Source organism: Selaginella moellendorffii, unplaced genomic scaffold (assembly GCF_000143415.4).
Source record: "Selaginella moellendorffii unplaced genomic scaffold, v1.0 SELMOscaffold_4, whole genome shotgun sequence".
NCBI classification, from domain to species: domain Eukaryota; kingdom Viridiplantae; phylum Streptophyta; class Lycopodiopsida; order Selaginellales; family Selaginellaceae; genus Selaginella; species Selaginella moellendorffii.
The window spans coordinates 2,791,500-2,809,594 of record NW_003314265.1 but is presented as its reverse complement, the minus strand read 5'-3'; the positions used below and the strand labels follow the sequence as shown (position 1 = coordinate 2,809,594).

Here is an 18,095-nt window from a genome sequence, read left to right as displayed (position 1 = left end):
TTAAGCGTCCTTGGGTTTGAATAGTACTGGGCTGGGTGACCTCCCGGGAAGTCCAAATCTAGGAGCTTACAAGCAGAACAAGATGGAAACACAAGAGGAAATAGTGGGGGAACAAAAGTAATGGAAGCAGAGGTAGAAGTAGAGGGACAAAGAGGTACGGAAGTGAGAGGAATGAATGAAACATAAGGAAGTATGAGACAAGGGGGAGAAGCCTCAAAGTCACACTTGGCATGATTGTGCTGCAACCAATCCATACCAAGAATGAGGTCAAAAGCTTGACTTGGCACCACCCGCAACGACTACAACTCAAGCTCGAGATCGCCCACACGCACAACCAAGTCCGCCTTATCTCGTGCACATGCATGTGTACGGCCGTTGCCATAAAGAATGAAAACTGGATCCGCCGCACGACGCAAGTGTAGACGACAACATGTGGCAACAAGTCGAGCAATAGAAGATAAACTCGAACTTGTATCAACCAACATGGAGAGAAGAATAGGAGACCTCTTGTTATAAAAACGAGCTTGGAAAGTAAACATTGGATGAACCGGTGTCGAGTGAACCCCTTGATGATACTCCCGAAAGAAAGATGGAGGGGTCACTAACTTATTCGTGCAAGGTCCCTCCATTACTCGCGCGACTCCTCGTTTCTTGAATGCACCTCGGTATCCAAACCTTCCACTACAGCAGCACCAATGGGACGTTGCTGACGCCAAGGTCTCCACCCAGGAAATGGAAGTCGCCAATCCGGAAAGCGCCGACAATGCTGATAAATATGACCAACTTCATCACACGCCCAGCAACAAACATCACGGCCACGACCACATCCTCACCTTTGTCCTTGGACTCGAGTAGTAGCAGCATCAACCTCCATTGGAACAGGACCATCACTCATAGGAAGTGGAGCTGAAGGACATGTAACAAGAAGTGGAAGAGGTGAAGTCTCATAACGTTGTGCCAAGTGAAGAGCATCGTCAAGAGTGGCAGGAGCAAGTGCATACACAAGTCCGACAAGATCTTGACGAAGTGCTGGCCACAACATTCCTAGCTTGATCCGCTCCAACATATTTGGCTCCGCACGAAGCAAAAGACTTCGGAAACGAACACCAAATTGCATCACCGACTCAGATGGCCCTTGGCGAAGACGATGCAATTGTTGGAAGGCATCATCACAATCATCGGCATGTCCGAAGGCGTGTTTGAAGACGTCCGGAAAAACACTCCAATCGCCACGAGTGGCTGCGCTCAATCCATTGTACCACTGCAATGCCGTCCCTTGGAGACATGTGGGGAACTCACACAAATGTCGAGCATCATCCCAAGAATGATATGTGGCAATCACCATAAAATGATCGAACCAATGGTACACATCATCCCCAGGATTCCCACGAAAGAACTCCGGCCGAACGCAAGGATTGGCACCAAGAGCAGGAGGAGTTGTACCATGTGCTGTGAACGCCACCATCAACTGAGTTTGGTTGTTCAATTGCAAGCACATAGCATCAAGAAATTGAACCAATTGCTGCTCTAAAGTCAAAGGAGGAGATTGCGGATCGGCCATGAAGATAAATGAAAAAGAAAGAGCAAAAGAAGAGAAATGACAAAAAGCTGGAAAGAAATGGTAGATCTAGACAATGCAAAAAGCTAAATCTAAACCAAAATCCTGAAAGGAAAGAACAAAAGAAAGGAAATGGAAAAAGCTAAATCTAGACAATGCAAAAGTTAGATCTAAACTGAAATCCCAAATCCAAGCACTCCCCAGGGACAATCAAAAGTGCCCCTCACCTCCACCAACGTGAGTGCATGGAATATGGAAAGGGAATACAGAAATATGTATATTAATTAGCCCAAAAACCCTAGCTTATATACAGGAGCGAGTGGTCCGGATTGAAACCAATCCGACGGCTACCAAAATCCCACTACGCTAATATTAGTATACGGCATCGTAGCCATACACTTGGCCCTCACAACCTGATAATGGCTGCATATTTATAAAAATTGGGTGCTATATTGATAATCATTGGGTAGTGCCTTATAATAAATACCTTTGTAAAAAATATAATGCTCATATTAATATTGAAATTTGTGCTACTATAAAAAGTATTAAATATTTATCTAAATATATTTATAAATATTATGATTGTGTTACAATTGAAATCCATTCAGCAACCCAACAACCTGATAATATTTTAAATTAGAATGTAATCTCTACCTTTTTAAATACATATTATATATCTACTCTAGAGCCAAATATAGAGACTCTTTAAATTTAAAATGCATGATCATTCAACCTTTATAATCTATCTTCCTATCCATCTTCCAAATTTTTAAGATGTCTATTTTATAGAAAGTTCTAAACAATAACACTTCAAAAAGCTACTCAAAATGGTATGATGTTGAAAAAATAGTTTAAATTAAATATAAATGATCTAAATGCTAAACAATATATATATCCTGAAATCCTTTTATATTATACATTTAACTCTCATACTCATAATTGGAAAATTTGACATATAAAAAATGCCATTTCCTAAATGTATTTTATATCGCCATCCAATGTTGAATTATATCGTTTACATCTTATTTTATTTCATAAAAAAGGTGCTACATCTTTCAAAGATCTCAAAACAGTTAATAATATTTATTATGACACATTTCAACAAGTTGTAGATGCAATGGGGTTTATAGCTGATGATATTGAATGGGAAAAATGTTTAAAAAATACTTACTTTTTTATAATGTCATCACAATTATGACAATTATTTATATTACTTTGTATCTTTTGCACTCCAAAAGATCCTTACTTCTTATGGGATAAATTTAAAGACTTCTTTTGTGAAGATTTCATGCAAAAAAAATCAATTTTTTCATTATGAATATGCTTTACATGATACAAAAATTAAAATGAGAATGGATGGCAAAACTAATCAAAACTACCACGTATTTTTTCCCATTTGAAAATTTTGATGATGAAAATATTGTCAACTCAACACAAATATATCAAAATGTTGAACAAAATATTCCTCAATTTAATCAAGAACAGTTAATCATTTTTAATGATATTTTTAATGTTATTGATCACCTAATTGAGCATAATCGATACATTTTCATTGATGGCCTTGGTGGTACTGGTAAAACATTCTTTTTAACACTTTTATAAATATTTTACAACTGAGAAAAATAAATGTTGCTAACATAGCTTGGACAGGAATTGCAAATACTTTACTTTATAATGGCCAAACCTCACACACTACTTTTAAATTTTCTATTCCAATAAATAAAACATCAACTTATACTATAACTACTAATAGTGAAGTAGGTAAAAGAATCAAAACTACTAATGCATTGTTATGGGATAAAATAAATATGGTTCACATTCATGTATTCACTGTTGTTGATCAAGTGTTGTGAGACCTAAGAAATACATCATTACCTTTTGGTGGCATAATTGTTATCACTAGTGAGGACTTTAGACAAACACTTTTAGTCATTCCACATGGACATAGGGCATAAATTATTTCAAGTTTTGTAAAAATGAATAAATTATGGTGATTATTTAGAAAATTATCTTTGATAAAAAGTATGCAACTTACTAAAAGTGATATATTATGGGCTGAATAGCTTCTCAAAGTCGGAAATGGTGAAAATTTTCAAAATTTACCATCTTTACCTTCTAACTCTATTTTATTACCTTATATACAACTAATTTATTCATTTATTATTAATTTTGTCTACCCTTCAGTACTTGATATTTCAAACCCTTATATTGCAGCCAATCGAGTCATATTTACCCTACTTAACAATGACACATTTGCAATTAACAACACTATTGTCTCTAAATTACAAAATGATACATATATTTATGAAAACATTGATTTTGTTAACACTAAATATCTTGAAAGTTTTCCAATAGAATTCCTAAATTCTATAACACCTTCTGGTCTCCCACCATATAAACTCTCTCTCAAATAAGGTGTTATTCTTATCCTCCTAAAGAATTGTCTCCATCAATAGGACTATGTAACGGCACACTTCTCATCTTGAAAAATGCACCACCAAATGTTTTAAATTGTGAAATTGTGACGAGGCAATTTAAAGGGGCAAAATTTTTTATCCCATATATCACACTAATAGCATTAAATACAGAAATTCCATTCAAAATGTCCAAAAGACAATTTCCAATTCATTTGGGTTACTGCTTAACAATCTTCAAATGCCAAGGACAGAGTTGGAGTTTACTTGCCCCACCCAATTTTCACTCATGGACAACTTTATGTGGCTTTATCAAGATGCACATCACCACATGGACTTGGAATTAAAGTTTAAAACACCACACACAAGGGCCACTTCCTTCCTCAAGATCCTTTTGTTTTTACAATCAACACTAATATAAAACCTCTTTGTAAACCACCTAACATTTATTGGGTAAGTATTTATGATTACATAGCATTTCTCTCTTTCCACTCCCATCTGCATCTGTCCATCCAACGACTATGGTTTTTCTCAGCTTTTGATTGGCACTTCTTTGACATTTTGGAGTTTAGAAACATTTTTTAGCATTATTTGTTCTTCATGAAGAAAAAAAGAATTTGAACAGTGGGACAATAGCATGGCTATCTCCACCACATTTGATTCCTCTCCATGACGACAAAACTAAGCAAGGATCATCACCTATCCACCTGTGAAGTTCTGGTGGATTCCCAAGAGTGTGCTTGAAAACTTGCAAGGCATCCGTTGGAAAAATAAGACTAAGGATGATCCAAGAGGAGAAGACTATGTAGCAATAGTTACTAGCTCCAGGTTGTGCAAAGATGAAGAGCATGCCCATATTCCATAATGCCAAAGCTAATAGTACCACTGAGCTTCACAAATTCATAGAAACCTCCATATGATCATTGTTGCTGCCCCTTGAGAGCAAAAAAAAGACCACTTCCAATCTAGCTGCTGCTGCTGCTGCTGCTTGGGTTGACTAGCATTTCCATTCCAGAGAAGAACCTCAAACCCCTTAGAGAAGAGGGTATCCCAACATCCGCCAATCTAGAGGAGCAAAGCAAAAGGAGAGATATTTACACACTAGTTAGCATTGCACACAAAGGAAAAGACCAGGAAAAGACCCTCTTTTCTCTCATCTCTGTCCTATGAAAGAGGCTTTGGTCTAAGTTAAAGTGATTGGAAGTAATGTTGTGTGGCAGCACCAGAGAGAGAGAGAGAGAGAGAGTCGGACGAAGAGAAATGCTATGTAATCATGCCACACCATTGCCAGTTAGGTGGAGAAGGATGGTGTTTAATGGGAGGCCTCCCGTGCTCCCCTTCCTCCCATCCCTCTCTCTCTTTTCATGGTGGCACTTCATTGCCTCCCATGCAAAGAGAGGGAGTTTACAAAAATTGAAGTTGCAAAACAAAGAGCCAGAAATATTTGGTGTTAACCTGTTTTCTGAAGCAGATTCCCGGCATATCTAGGTTTCAAGATGATCAGTCATAAATGGCAGTATCCAATGGCATACCAAAACACAAATCAACTTATATGAAACATGCAATATGTATTTAAGAATGTTATAAATTATATACATTAAATAGAATATACTTGAAAGTTTATAAACTATAAACATCTTTATAATTTGATTATTAAAACATTTACAAAACTGTGTATCGGAGCCCCGACGCTGGAGAAGTACGGGAGTTCCCTCGCTGGGCATAAGTGGAGCCACAGCGAGGCAGCCATGAACAACGACACCAAGTTCTTGGCAGGTGGGAAGAGATTTGAGCGTGTTCTCCCATCTTCGCGAAACGATGGAGATGCAACATCACCGGTGAGGTAGAGTGCTATGCACGTGGGAAGATCACGGCCGTCCAGAAGGCCATCCTCCTGGAATCCAGCGAGTCGGAGACGCCATACATGTCGACCAGCGCAGTGAGTACCAGACTGTCCTGCCTCGATCGTCCAAAGCCCTAAACTTCCAGACTACAAAATAATCTCTCTTTAGGTATTTGCTTGTTCTCGCTCTCTCTCTCTCTCCAAGATGGTGTTGCTGGAGATGTTACAGATTGTGGAGATAATTTTTGCTCTCGATTTTGTATGCACCGAGTGGAATGTCTCATCCAGGTAAGTTTTTTTAGGTCTTCTTCTCAAGATTTCTTTCCTCGTTCTTGCAGGCTCAGGAAATGGAAGCTGCACAGGAAAAGGTATGGCTCTTCTTCCTTTCTCGTTTTCCCCTTCCTTTCCTTTTCTGTTAATGCGTCTGGTTTCGTGATTTCTGGCTAACTCTTTTTTTTGTAAACAGGGCTATTCTACCCGGAGTTTGGCGCAGTGGAGCTGCTTGGAAAGGCACCTCCGGCGGTGGATCATTACCATGATCACGGCCCTCTCGATTACCGCAAACATACTTTCCCTAACAGTAAGTTTTTTCGTGATTTCTGAGGGATTGGATAACTCTTTTCCTAACAGGGCTATTCTACCATGATCGAGTGGAGCTGCTTGGAAACAAGAGGAAGGCACCACCGGATTACTATGATCACCCGCCTCTTGATCGCCTCAAAGTTACTCTCTGTAACAGTAAGTTTGTTTCTTGATTTGTACGGGGGATCGGCTAACTCTTTCCCTTGTAAACAGGGCTATTCTACCGGGAGTTTGAGCTGCTCGGAAACAAGAGGAAGGCACCGCCGGTGGTGGATCATTACTGTGATCATCCGCCTCTCAATCCCTGGGAACTTACTCTCCCTGACAGTAAGTTTGTTTCGTGATTTCTGCGATCGGCTAACTCTTTTCCTTGTAAACAGGACTATTCTACTCGGGGTTTGAGCTGCTTCGAAACAAAAGGAAGGCACCAGAGGCGGTGGATCATTACTGTGATCATCCGGCTTTCAAACGCCGGAAACTTGCTAAGAAGGCAGGGGACTCTCCTCTCAGCGAGAACGGGATGATGATGGTGGAAGTGATCAAGCGGCATCCACCTGACTTCGCCAACATGATCCAAGACTATCATGGCGTGAGACCGACGCTGGCTCACTACGACTGCCTGGCGGATCCCCTGTGCCGGACGGGGCTGTTCGGCCAGGCCGTGGAGCTCATCGACACCATGCCTTTTGAGCCGGACTTGGACGACGCTCCTGGTGACGTGCCAGACTCTCTCGACTCTAGATACGACAAGGCAAAGGTGACGACGGACCCTCACAACGCCTTCTACCTCACACGTCCGGACTTACAGGCAGGACCGGCTCAACGTCTCGCTCAACTCGATCGGCGGTGCTCCATCGAGACCAGGGATCATATCCAAGCGTGGGAGACGGCACATTCTTATGCTGCCGCCGTCGATTAGGAGCTCCACAGGCTAAACATCGAGCTGACCATGGAGCGGGGGTGCAAGGTGGACGTGCTGCTGGGGCTTGTGAGCAAGGTGCCAGGCACGACCATCCAGGCCGTCAAGAACCTCAAGGTTGACACCACTCTTCTCCAAGACCGTGCCGAGAAGTAGAAGCTTCTGCAATAGCAGGAAGCCGGCGGCTGGATTGCTTGGTCTCTCCAACGACTCATACTGGGAACTCTATGTGATTTTAAAATGTATATATTAGTATTAAAGATCTAAGTTTGTAAAGTCTGGTCGATCTTCCCTTTTGCTCTTACTAGAATTTACAGTCATTTCCATACGATATTAACAGGATTTCAACCACTGAGGTCTTAAGTTAAGAACGCTCGTAGCAGTAACTGGTGGGAGTAGAGGTCTTGAATTTACCACGCCATGTGAGTGTGTGCCCATGAAGTTGATGAATCTTCCCATGGCTGGAGCATTCTCCCACGAGTAGTAGGACTCGTCCAACACCACTCCATTGAAATAATAGTCTGCGCACCACTTTAGAATGTTGATATACGATGACCACATTGTCATGCCCATCTCAACATTAGATTCCAACTTCTTCGATGTCTCCAATTTCCTTAGCAGATGCAAAAGAAATTGCTCCAGCGCTCTTGTGTTGACATGCCCATCGCAGTTGATTATAAACTCCCCTACCTCGCTGAAAACCTCCATGTACGTTTGCTGGAGCTTGTCGATGCCATTGTTTCGGATTGTCAGCGCCTCCAGGCCGGGCAAGAAATCGTTCCCCAGAAGGAAGCACAGGAACACGAGATCCCTCATGGTGGACCGCAGCCGCACAGAGCACGGCTCTTCCATCTGCACCTCGAAATCACGCACGAGCGTCTCGATGCTGATGAGTTTGTAAATCATCACTCCGTCCTTCGGCGTCTGGCGGACGATGTTGATCTTCCTGGAGAGTGGGCTAGCGAGAGCCAGCATGATCAAGTCGGCGTCGCGTCCAACCACGCAGTGGAAGTCGTGGGCGTTGAACGGCAGAGCCCGTATGTGGTTGAAGATCTTGAGCTCGCCCTCCCCGTCCTCCTCGGACGTGGAAACGATCCACTGGAGCCTCGAGCTAGTCATTGATCTCCTCCGGCGATGATCATATGAACTTGACAGCATCATGCTTGCCACAAATCGTCGCAGTTCACTCTCCAGCCCGTTCATGAAAGGCGTTCCATGGCGGACCATCGCCATCTTGGCCTTGCGATTGCGTGGGATGAGATCACCTGTCTGACCTTTGGTGGAATCGAGCTCATCCTCCGAGGAGGACAAGGAGGAGAGAGAAGCATCGCGATTGTAGCGACACGGCTTCTTGAAGAGCTTGCTGAAGAGCTTGGGGGTGGGAGGCCTTCCATCCAGGGCTAGGAAGACGAGCTTGCTCGGAGCCACCATGGCGACGAGCTTGCGGAGCGAGTCGAGGAACTCTTGGTAAAAAGTGGCGAAGGTGGGCGGGCAATCGTGGCTTTCCAGGATGACCCAGATGATGGTGTTGAGGTCGACATACAAGTTCGCGGTGTCGTACCGAAGCATATTGTTCTTGGCACCATCAATCGCGTCCCTCACGCAACGAGGATGCTTGGATACGAGCCAGGCGAAAAACCCAGGAACTCCCATGATCGATTGGTCTTGCTTGATCGCTCTTGGAGAGGATGGAAAGTGATAAACCCTCACAAGCATTTTCGCTGTTATATAGTCACGAGGGAAAAGGTAATTAGTTGTATCTTAGATTAAAATGTGGTTAGATAAATACTTTTAGCTAGTAAAGTTAATTCGTCAATGGGCAGTGAATCTGGAGTTACTCCCTCAATGGTTTCCATTACGGCTTTGCTTGGCTGAGAAGAAAACACACAGAGTGAGCTTATCCCGTTTTGAGCTCAAAACATACCCAAGGCGTACAGAAGGATGGACCATTTCAATCCTGGTTCCTGCAACGCCGGCATTCGTATTTCGGGGTGGCTGTATGTGATCTGCAGTGAGAATGTTTATAGATCAGGAACTATAGAAGTGTTTTTTTCTTCCTACCAGCATAAACACTCCTTGTGGTCTCAAAATCCTGCAAGCGAGATAAGTTTCTCTTAGCATGTGTAGAACGCCTTCGGCCGGATCAACTCCACACTGAAAGAAGGAACGCAAATTGCATTAGACAAGGATGTTTTTGGTGACACAAACACTTACTAGCATGGCGTCGGCCAGGCCTGAAAAACAAAGAGAAAGAAAATGTAAGAGGAGACTCTTGAGAGTAAACTATTACTTTGTTACCTTTGTCAATGACCGCATCAAAGGAACAGTCTTGAAACGCACTCATGTCCCGTGAATCTATTGCCACATCTTAAGTTTCTTCAAGGAAGATATGGCTGCTGCAAAGAAGTAACATCACCAAGCCCAAGGATACAAGAGAGCTGAGGAACGTGAGCATATCTAACTTTGAAGTTGTCAATCCGAAGATAGATCCGTGTTGACGATTTCTTCTTAGCCATCTTCCACCATGTCGTTAACATTGCTGTTTTACATCCCTGGAATTAGTATTCTTTTCTATGGCATCGCTCATTGAGATCTTGGTACCTGAATTCCCACACACAGCCATCAAAACCTGGGAAGGGAAGATTTGCTGAATTGCTAACGGATAATCGACTCGAATCTGGAGTAATTCGAGAACCAATCGAGTGTTGCTCCGCGTGTCTCCCAGTAGCTCTGGCGCTGGAGGAGCAAGGAAGAAGGCGGGGGTGGCTACAAGCTCCAAATAATTCGAGAAGTTCTCCAGGAAATCTCACCGCTGAGAATGGAGGAGCTGATCTTCGCAGAGCACCGGACATTGATTCGAGAGCATTTGGATCAAACCCCCGATAAACCCCTTCACTAGAATATCCATTACAAACACATTGCTTTTGCCAGAATATTCTCTTGCCAGATTAGGGTTCTTAGTACTGAGCGAGAATTCGCTCCTCGATCCTGGGCGACGCCGCGACGATCAGGTCCTTCGCAGGTGGGCACGAAATGGTTCCGATCGATTCCTCCAGTGCGATGGGATTGTCCGAGATCTCGCTCCAGATGAATCCGTGTAGCAGGCTGGCGAGGAGGAAGAAGAGGGAGCGCATGGCAAGGCCATAGCCGGCGCACATCCTCCTCCCGGCGGAGAATGGGATGATCTGGAAGTGCTGCCCCCCGGGCGAGATGTTGGTCCCCAGGAATCGCTCGGGCTGGAATTCGTGGGGGCTTGTCCAGTGCGCTGGATCGCGGTTCGCCGCCCAGAGATTGACGAGGAGTTTGCATTTGGCGGGGATTATGGTGCCATGGCCATCGCCGAGCTCCACGGGGCGGAGGTTGTAGTGGGGCATTCCCAGGGGCACCGCCGGGTGGAGGCGGAGGGCCTCCTTGAGGATCGCCTGGATGAATGGAAGGTTTTGAAGATCGTGTTCTTCCACCGCGCGCTCCCTCCCGATGATTTGATCCAGTTCTTCTTGGGCCTTGCGCATGATCTCGGGTTTACTGATCACTTCTGCCATGCACCACTCGATCGACTCCATGGAGGTTTTGAATCCGGCACCCACCATATCCTGGAAGAAAGTTCGATCGATCGTCACATCGCAGAGAAGAGGATCGAGAAGGATGGTGATCACTTACACACAGGAGGCCGATGATCTCTTGGTCCGAGAGCTTGTCACTCTCGTCCAGGGAGATGAGAACGTCCACAAAGTCGCGGCAGACAAACCCATCGCCCGCCGCCTTCTTGCGCTCCTGGTGCTCCCGGACTTGATCGTCGAGCAGCGCCTTGATCCGGGGCATGATCTCGCCCCTCATCTTGGCGTACACGCCGTGGAGATCCATCCAGTCGAGCGACGGGATGATCTCGCCGATGTTGAGGTTGATCGCCTGCCCGGCCATGTTGTTGATCGTCTCCACCACCTCGGGACACTCCTCGCTGAAGAGCGTCAGGCACAGCGACCCCGACGTGTATCGGGCGAAGAGGGTCCGCAAGTTCACGGGCTCGCCGCCCCGTGATCGATCGAGGATGGCGTCCATGGCGGACTGGAGCTGCGATCGCCGGTAGGGGGCGCTGGTGGCGAGCATAGCGTTGCTGAAGAGGTTCGTGGCGCAGATCTTGCGCATGAGCTTCCACTCGGGCCCCGGTGAGCGGAAGGCCAGGTCGCTCCAGCCGAAGCTGAAGATCCGGAAGAACTCCTCCGACTGGGGGCGATTGGCGAACTCGGCGTCGTGGATCTTGAGGAAGAACTCGGCGGCGCGAGCGGTGTTGGCGATAACGTATGGAACCATGCCGATCTTGAGGAAGACGATGGGGCCGTAGCGATCGGCCAGGCGCGCGAAGTGGCGGTGGAGGGGCTGGCGGAGCGAGAGCAAAGATCCCACCACCGGGAAGGAGATTGGACCGGGCGGGAGTCTGGACGATCTCCTTGCGCGCAGTGATGATCGCCGCGGTCGCGAGCAAGCACACGAGGATCGCTATAGTGATTCCCATGCTCCTAGGAGTCGAAACTTCCTCGCCCAATGAATCACTTCTATACAAACTATTGCAGCTTTGATCTTACGTAACTATACGTAACTTTTGACTTTGAGAGGAATCATTGTCAATATCTATTCAGGAAAATATTTACTCCGCTAATTTCATGCCCACGAGAATATCCTTCCACAAATACCTACAGAGCCATGTTGTGGCTCGCTCACATTTGAGACTGTTGGTTGGGAATGATTCCACAATCTTCCTCCGCTTGTAATAAAATGTATCTCTACAGCTTCTTTGCAATCTCCACAGCCTCTTGCCCGATGCCCTTGCCACACACCGCCACAAGTGCCTTGCTCGCGCCTCTGGATTGTTGTCTGGAAAATTGACCTCGCTGCTCTATATGCTCAATGATCTGAGATAACATCATGGAGCAGGCAGAAATTTCACCAGACCCTTGACCTTTCTTTTACTGAGTTTTCATTTGACAAGATAAATTAGTTCTAATTTTTAGGTTTTCTTAAACAGTTATTATTCATTTATTCATCTTGATATCTAATAAGATTAATCTTGTATTTATAAATTATAAGCTTCCATTTGATAAATTAGATTAATAAATAGGAATGACACTACTATTAAGCAAATTAAGCATTGCTACATAAAATGCATAGCAAATGTTTTCAATATCACTTAAACTTTTAATTTTTAAATATTTCTAAATTTGAATAATTTGTTACATATTGCATGTAGCAATGCTTGATTTTCTTAATAGTAGTGTTATTCTTATTTATTAATCTAATTTATCAAATGAAAGTTTATAATTGTAAACATGTATAGCCATAAGATTACCCTTATATCAGCTAGAATAAAATAGAATATACTAGACAGTATGTAGGAAGTTTTATAAATTATAAATACAATATTAATCTAAATGAGTAACAACCATTAGATTGTGGAATATCCTAGAATATTGAAGCATATTCTATGTATATCCACTATCACTAGCAAACAAAAAATTCATCCAATCTACTGTTTTAGGATGTAAGCTATTAAGCTTTAATATCATTAATGAGTAGAGTATGTCCAAATATAATCAAACTCTCATATCTGTTTTTAAATTGTTCTGGAATGAGAAACCTCTTTTGCATGCAGCAGTGTTGGCTAGAATAACTTATTACAATTTCATTAAACCTGTACTAATATTTGAGTTAGAATAAAAAAGCAGAAAATAATTCATTACCTAGAAATATATTTCACTAGATTTGCTCATTGCTACAAATACTCTATGGTTGATGCATATCACATGTTGAACAAGCTTTGGAGAGGAAGTTGATGAAGTCTTCCACTTCATTGTGACAAATTTTAATATCAGCCTTTGATGAGTTAAAGTTGAGTTTGTACAGAAAACTTTTGAGCCAGCATCTTTTTGTAACTTATTAATCTTCAAAGTCCCTTGTAAAGTAGGAGTATGGATTAATTCACTTCATACTGTTGAGGGAATTGATATCTCTATGGTAACTTGCATGTACATCCTCTCTTTAGAGATTGAATCATCAGAAGAACCTAGCTTTACTCCCATTATACTAACATTTAAATTAATTCCTGCTTGAGAAGGAAATATATGTACAGAGTTGGGGTTGTATACCTTGATCACACCACTCATGTTGATGAATGATAATGAACCTTCTTTACTTTGGAGAATTACCTCCAAATATAGATCTAAATATAACCTCTCCACTATCACATCCAATTAATCTCTAAGCTTAAGTAGTTGGTGATATTCTTTTCATACTAGAAGGCTAAATTTGTTCAACTCTAAAAACATGTATGCCAATGAATGAATGAAAAATTAGACTTATGCTAAACAAGTATCTACCATACCATGACAAAGACATTAAGTATTTGAAATATTGTTAACATCTTATATTTTACTTTCTCTAGTTCTTGCCATTGCTCTAATAAAGCTGGTATAGCTTCAACCAAATGTTATATAACTTGATTATGAAATAACCAATATACTTCATGCAATGACAGCATTTTCCTTGACCAACTTATCAATCTCATAAAAAGCATTACAATTAGAAGCTTGACCATCTGTTGCAGCAAGCACCTCCCTATAAACAACACAATGAACACCAAGGATCTTATGATGCTTCTCCTTCAAATATTGTACCACACTTGTTCTACATCCAATTAGGGATGAGGCTTTATCTCATGGCTTTATCAGAGTCAAGCTTTTTCAAATCTAGCTCAAGTTGTAAGAAGAGAGCTTCTGGAGTAAAAACAATTGCCTCTGCCATTCTTCCTTCAATAAAGAGGGTCAGCTAGTTTGCAAGTTTGTAAGGCTTTCTAGCTTCTAGGTAGATAATATAAACAATCCAGTGTTTCTCCAATGCTTTATCAGTACTCTTATCAATCATGATGGAAAATCATAGGCTCCTCTATGCTTTATTTCGTTAAAGTGGAACTTTTCATTATCCCACTTATGGTGTGTGGCCACATGCCATTTTTATAACAACAATAAAAAATTGAAGTTTTAGCTTTATAATTTATAAATTAAAAACTTTTCATATGATTTTGTGTTATAATATTGTGAAATATAAAAAATAAATTAAAAAACTGATAGAAATATTAATAAATATTAATTAAGTACTAGGAAATGGCATGTGGACACATGCTAATTAATGTCCCACTTTACTGAATAGGTTCCACTTTAACGAAATAAAGCATCTCTTTTTCAGCATATAGCTTCTCCTCTACCTCTTTTGCTATCACCAGAAGAAACTTTTGAGCATTGACTGAGTTTACATGAGAAGAATTAATCTTCTTTTGTAAGGAAGTTTTAAATTCCTTAACCTTAGATTTGATAATGTTAAAAGGTAGAGCCAAATGATGAACTAATTTCATCACTTAGATAATCCTCTCTTGTTTTTTTATTAGGCACATTTGGTGTTGAGTAACATCTAGTGGACCTCATTCTCGTTCTCACATTAAGCTATTTCTGTTGTAAATGATCTAATCATCTTTATAATAGTAGTGTGAAGGTGCTCATTTAAAGCATAAATTTAGAATTGCTACTCCCTTCTTTTATGTAATAATTGACCTTCTTAGCCTCTTCCAATACTACACATTGAATGACAGGATGGATAATATCCTTAAAAAAAATATACCAAAAAAAGTAGAGAAATGTATATTTTAAGAGTGCCCGTAAGGACTAGCCAACAAGTATCTTTCAATACCCGAAGTCACATTTGCAACACCCCCTTAAGGCAACTAGTCATTCACCCGTACCATAGTCCCACACATTAAATCTACCAATCCTTCCATTGTGCCCACGCACTAAATTTACCAATCCTTCCATTGTGAACCGATTAACAACCACCCCCCCTTTAGAGATGTCAATGTTTTTATTGACTATTGATTCTTGACTAACAACCCTTACATCCTTCCATTATGTAGACCGACTAACAACCACCCCCCCTTCAAAGATGTCAATGTCCTTATTGACTATTGACTAACAACCTCTATTCCTTATTGACTATTGACTATTCACTAACAACCCCTACTTAGCCAAAAAGCTATTCCATATGAGGCAACTAATCATCCACTTATTTATTGACTATTGACTATTGATTAACAACCCTTACTAAGCCAAGGAGCTATTCCATATGAGGCAACTAATCATCCACCTATTTATTGACTATTGACTATTAACTATTGATTAACAACCCTTACTAAGCCAAGGAACTATTCCATATGAGGCAACTAATTATCCACTTGTACTGCAGTCCCACGCATTAAATCTACCAATCCTTCCATTATGTAGATTAATTATTCCATATGAGGCAACTAGTCATCCAATCCTTCCATTGTGGCAATTAATCATCCATTTGTATTGCAGTCCCACGCATTAAATCTACCAATCCTTCCATTGTGTAGATTAGTTATTCCATGTGAGGCAACTAGTCATCCAATCCTTCAATTGTGGCAACTAATCATCCACTTGTACTGCAGTCCCACACATTAAATCTGCCAACCCTTCCATTGTGTAAATTAGTTATTCCATGTGAAGCAACTAGTTATCCAATCCGTCCATTGTGTAGATTAGTTATTCCATGTGAGGCAATTAGTCATCCACCCATATTGCAATTCTATGGTCCCATGGTAAATACCTTCATTCTGTGAATGCTCCACCAAGAGGAAGGATGTACGTATGAATAGCTATTTCATGTGAGGCAACTAGTTATCTAATCCTTCCATTGTGTAAATTAGTTATTCCATGTAAAGCAACTAATCATCCACCCGTACTGCAATCCCACTATTCCATATGAGGCAACTAGTTATCCACCCATACTGCAATCCCATGGTCCCATGGTAAATACCTTCATTCGTGAATGCTCTATCAAGAGGAAGGACAGGGTAAGAATATACCTTGCTCAAGAGTATATTATACCTTCATTCGTGAATGCAAAAACCAAAAGGAAGGACGTATGCATGAATGCCCAATATGTACGATTTCAAATTTAAGGGTAGGAATATACCTTGCTCAAGAGTATATTATATTTTTAAATAGCTACTAATCAATGAGAATCGAATCCGTGCCATTTGCTTCAATACCACATATAATGCACTCTATCTCTCTCCCCTTAAACCAACTGGAAAAGAGGCAATTGCTTGATGAGAGAGCGCTTAGTGGCTATTTTATCCCCATTTATCCTTCAAAGTTCCAAAGATCCATGGTGACAATATATTCAAATCTCATCCCATGATCACATGTGCTTCAGTATTCCTTACTCCAAAGGTTAAATCACTTTGGTTTGAGTTTCAAGTTAAATGCATGTCCTCAATTGTGAGTGTTATTAAAAGCCTTTGTTTTATCGTTATTGTTAAAGAGTTTATGTGTCTCTTTAAGAGTGTGGACTTTCTATTAATTTTCTCATCTCAAGTGTTAAATTATATATTGAGGAGTGTGAATTTTTTACTTATATTGTGGTGGATGAAGTATTTTATGACAAAAAACCCTCTATTTTCCATATTTTGAGCACATTTTTTTTCTTTTCTCATTTCTATTTTGACAATAGCTAAAAATTCTATTACCAATGCTTCTTTTTCCATTTCTTCTTCTTCTACAATGTTTCTTTCTCACTTTTTTCTTGTTTTTTTCCTTTTGCTCCAATGTTTCAAACTTTTTTTTCTTTGGTGGAGGGGGTAGAAGTGATAAACAGAAGTTTAGCCTTAATGATGAAATGAGGATAAATAGATATTGTTATGGTGCAAAGATGAACAATATAGATTGTGGAGTAAGGATAAATATAGCAAGTTTAAATAGAATATCGAACCCTAACTTAGTGAAGGCAAATACATGTGATAGTGGAGTGAATTTGAACATAGATGGTGGAATGAAAACTAATGTAATGAGCTCGAACAAAGCTAATACTTTAGGAATTTTTTTCTTTAGAGGAAGGGATAAAGAAGATGTAAAAAATAAATAGAGTGAATTTGACCTCCCATATGCAGTGTTGGATGAGGACAATGGTCGTGAGGTCGAATTAATAGTGGTCTTAGAAGATTATTAATAGACAAACTTAAAGATGAGATGTATTATTTACTACAATGGTTTTATGGATTATAATGACTCTCAAAGTTTTTTGTTTTGGTTCAAAGTTATGGCTTCAAAGTGGGTTTAAGAATTTAACAATTGCACATGGAATTAAAATTGATTCACTAAAATTCTATAGTCAATTGATGTTTATATTATGGATTGAGTCATAGTTATTAACAACTACATTGGTGGTTTTATAGAAGTTTTAGATTTTTTATAGTAGTCTATAATCACTTAACAAAAGCTCTAAATGTTTCATTTAATTTATCATCAAGATGATGTAAGGTCTGTAAATACATACATACATACACACACACACACACACACACACACACACACATATATATATATATGTATATATGTATGTATATGTGTATATATATATGTATATATATATATGTATATATATGTACATATATATGTATATATATATGTATATATGTATATATATATATATATATGTATATGTATATATATATGTATATGTATATATATATATGTATATGTATATATATATGTATATGTATGTATATATATATATATATGTATATATATATATGTATATGTATATGTATGTATATATATATATGTATGTATATATATATATGTATGTATATATATATATATGTATATATATATGTATGTATATATATATACATATATATATATATATACATATATA

At 40.4% G+C, this 18,095-nt stretch overlaps 4 protein-coding genes across 4 annotated transcripts in view; 1 reads left to right on the top strand and 3 right to left on the bottom strand.

Moving 5' to 3' along the window:
- The first annotated feature begins 5,967 nt into the window (after positions 1 to 5,967).
- Positions 5,968 to 7,592, top strand: LOC9653972. The gene is made up of 8 exons (XM_024669243.1): positions 5,968 to 5,984; positions 6,045 to 6,103; positions 6,154 to 6,183; positions 6,282 to 6,395; positions 6,446 to 6,553; positions 6,611 to 6,724; positions 6,778 to 7,154; positions 7,206 to 7,592. The coding sequence occupies exons 2-8, from the start codon at positions 6,091 to 6,093 to the stop codon at positions 7,314 to 7,316; spliced, it is 867 nt and encodes a 288-aa protein (XP_024525011.1). The 5' UTR covers positions 5,968 to 5,984; positions 6,045 to 6,090; the 3' UTR covers positions 7,317 to 7,592.
- On the bottom strand, positions 7,329 to 9,032 carry LOC112344385 (5'-3' exoribonuclease 2-like). Its single transcript, XM_024669020.1, has 2 exons — positions 7,731 to 9,032; positions 7,329 to 7,541 (listed from the first exon to the last, which is right to left on the bottom strand). Exons 1-2 carry the CDS (start codon positions 9,030 to 9,032, stop codon positions 7,329 to 7,331), a joined length of 1,515 nt encoding a protein of 504 aa, XP_024524788.1.
- Positions 9,033 to 9,144: 112 nt separating this feature from the next.
- On the bottom strand, positions 9,145 to 9,943 carry LOC112344293 (EEF1A lysine methyltransferase 4-like). The gene is made up of 7 exons (XM_024668728.1): positions 9,918 to 9,943; positions 9,748 to 9,855; positions 9,615 to 9,683; positions 9,531 to 9,550; positions 9,378 to 9,470; positions 9,241 to 9,322; positions 9,145 to 9,187 (listed from the first exon to the last, which is right to left on the bottom strand). Exons 1-7 carry the CDS (start codon positions 9,937 to 9,939, stop codon positions 9,159 to 9,161), a joined length of 423 nt encoding a protein of 140 aa, XP_024524496.1. The 5' UTR covers positions 9,940 to 9,943; the 3' UTR covers positions 9,145 to 9,158.
- A 156-nt stretch (positions 9,944 to 10,099) lies between these two features.
- The window catches only part of LOC9654825 (flavonoid 3'-monooxygenase), a 14,155-nt gene continuing 6,159 nt past the window's right edge, over positions 10,100 to 18,095 (bottom strand). The window contains exons 2-3 of the mRNA XM_002964142.2: positions 10,977 to 11,760; positions 10,100 to 10,909 (exon numbers count right to left, since the gene is read on the bottom strand). Coding sequence (XP_002964188.2) covers positions 10,274 to 10,909; positions 10,977 to 11,760 — 1,420 coding nt within the window. The 3' untranslated portion in view covers positions 10,100 to 10,273. The remainder of the gene's footprint in view (positions 10,910 to 10,976; positions 11,761 to 18,095) is intronic.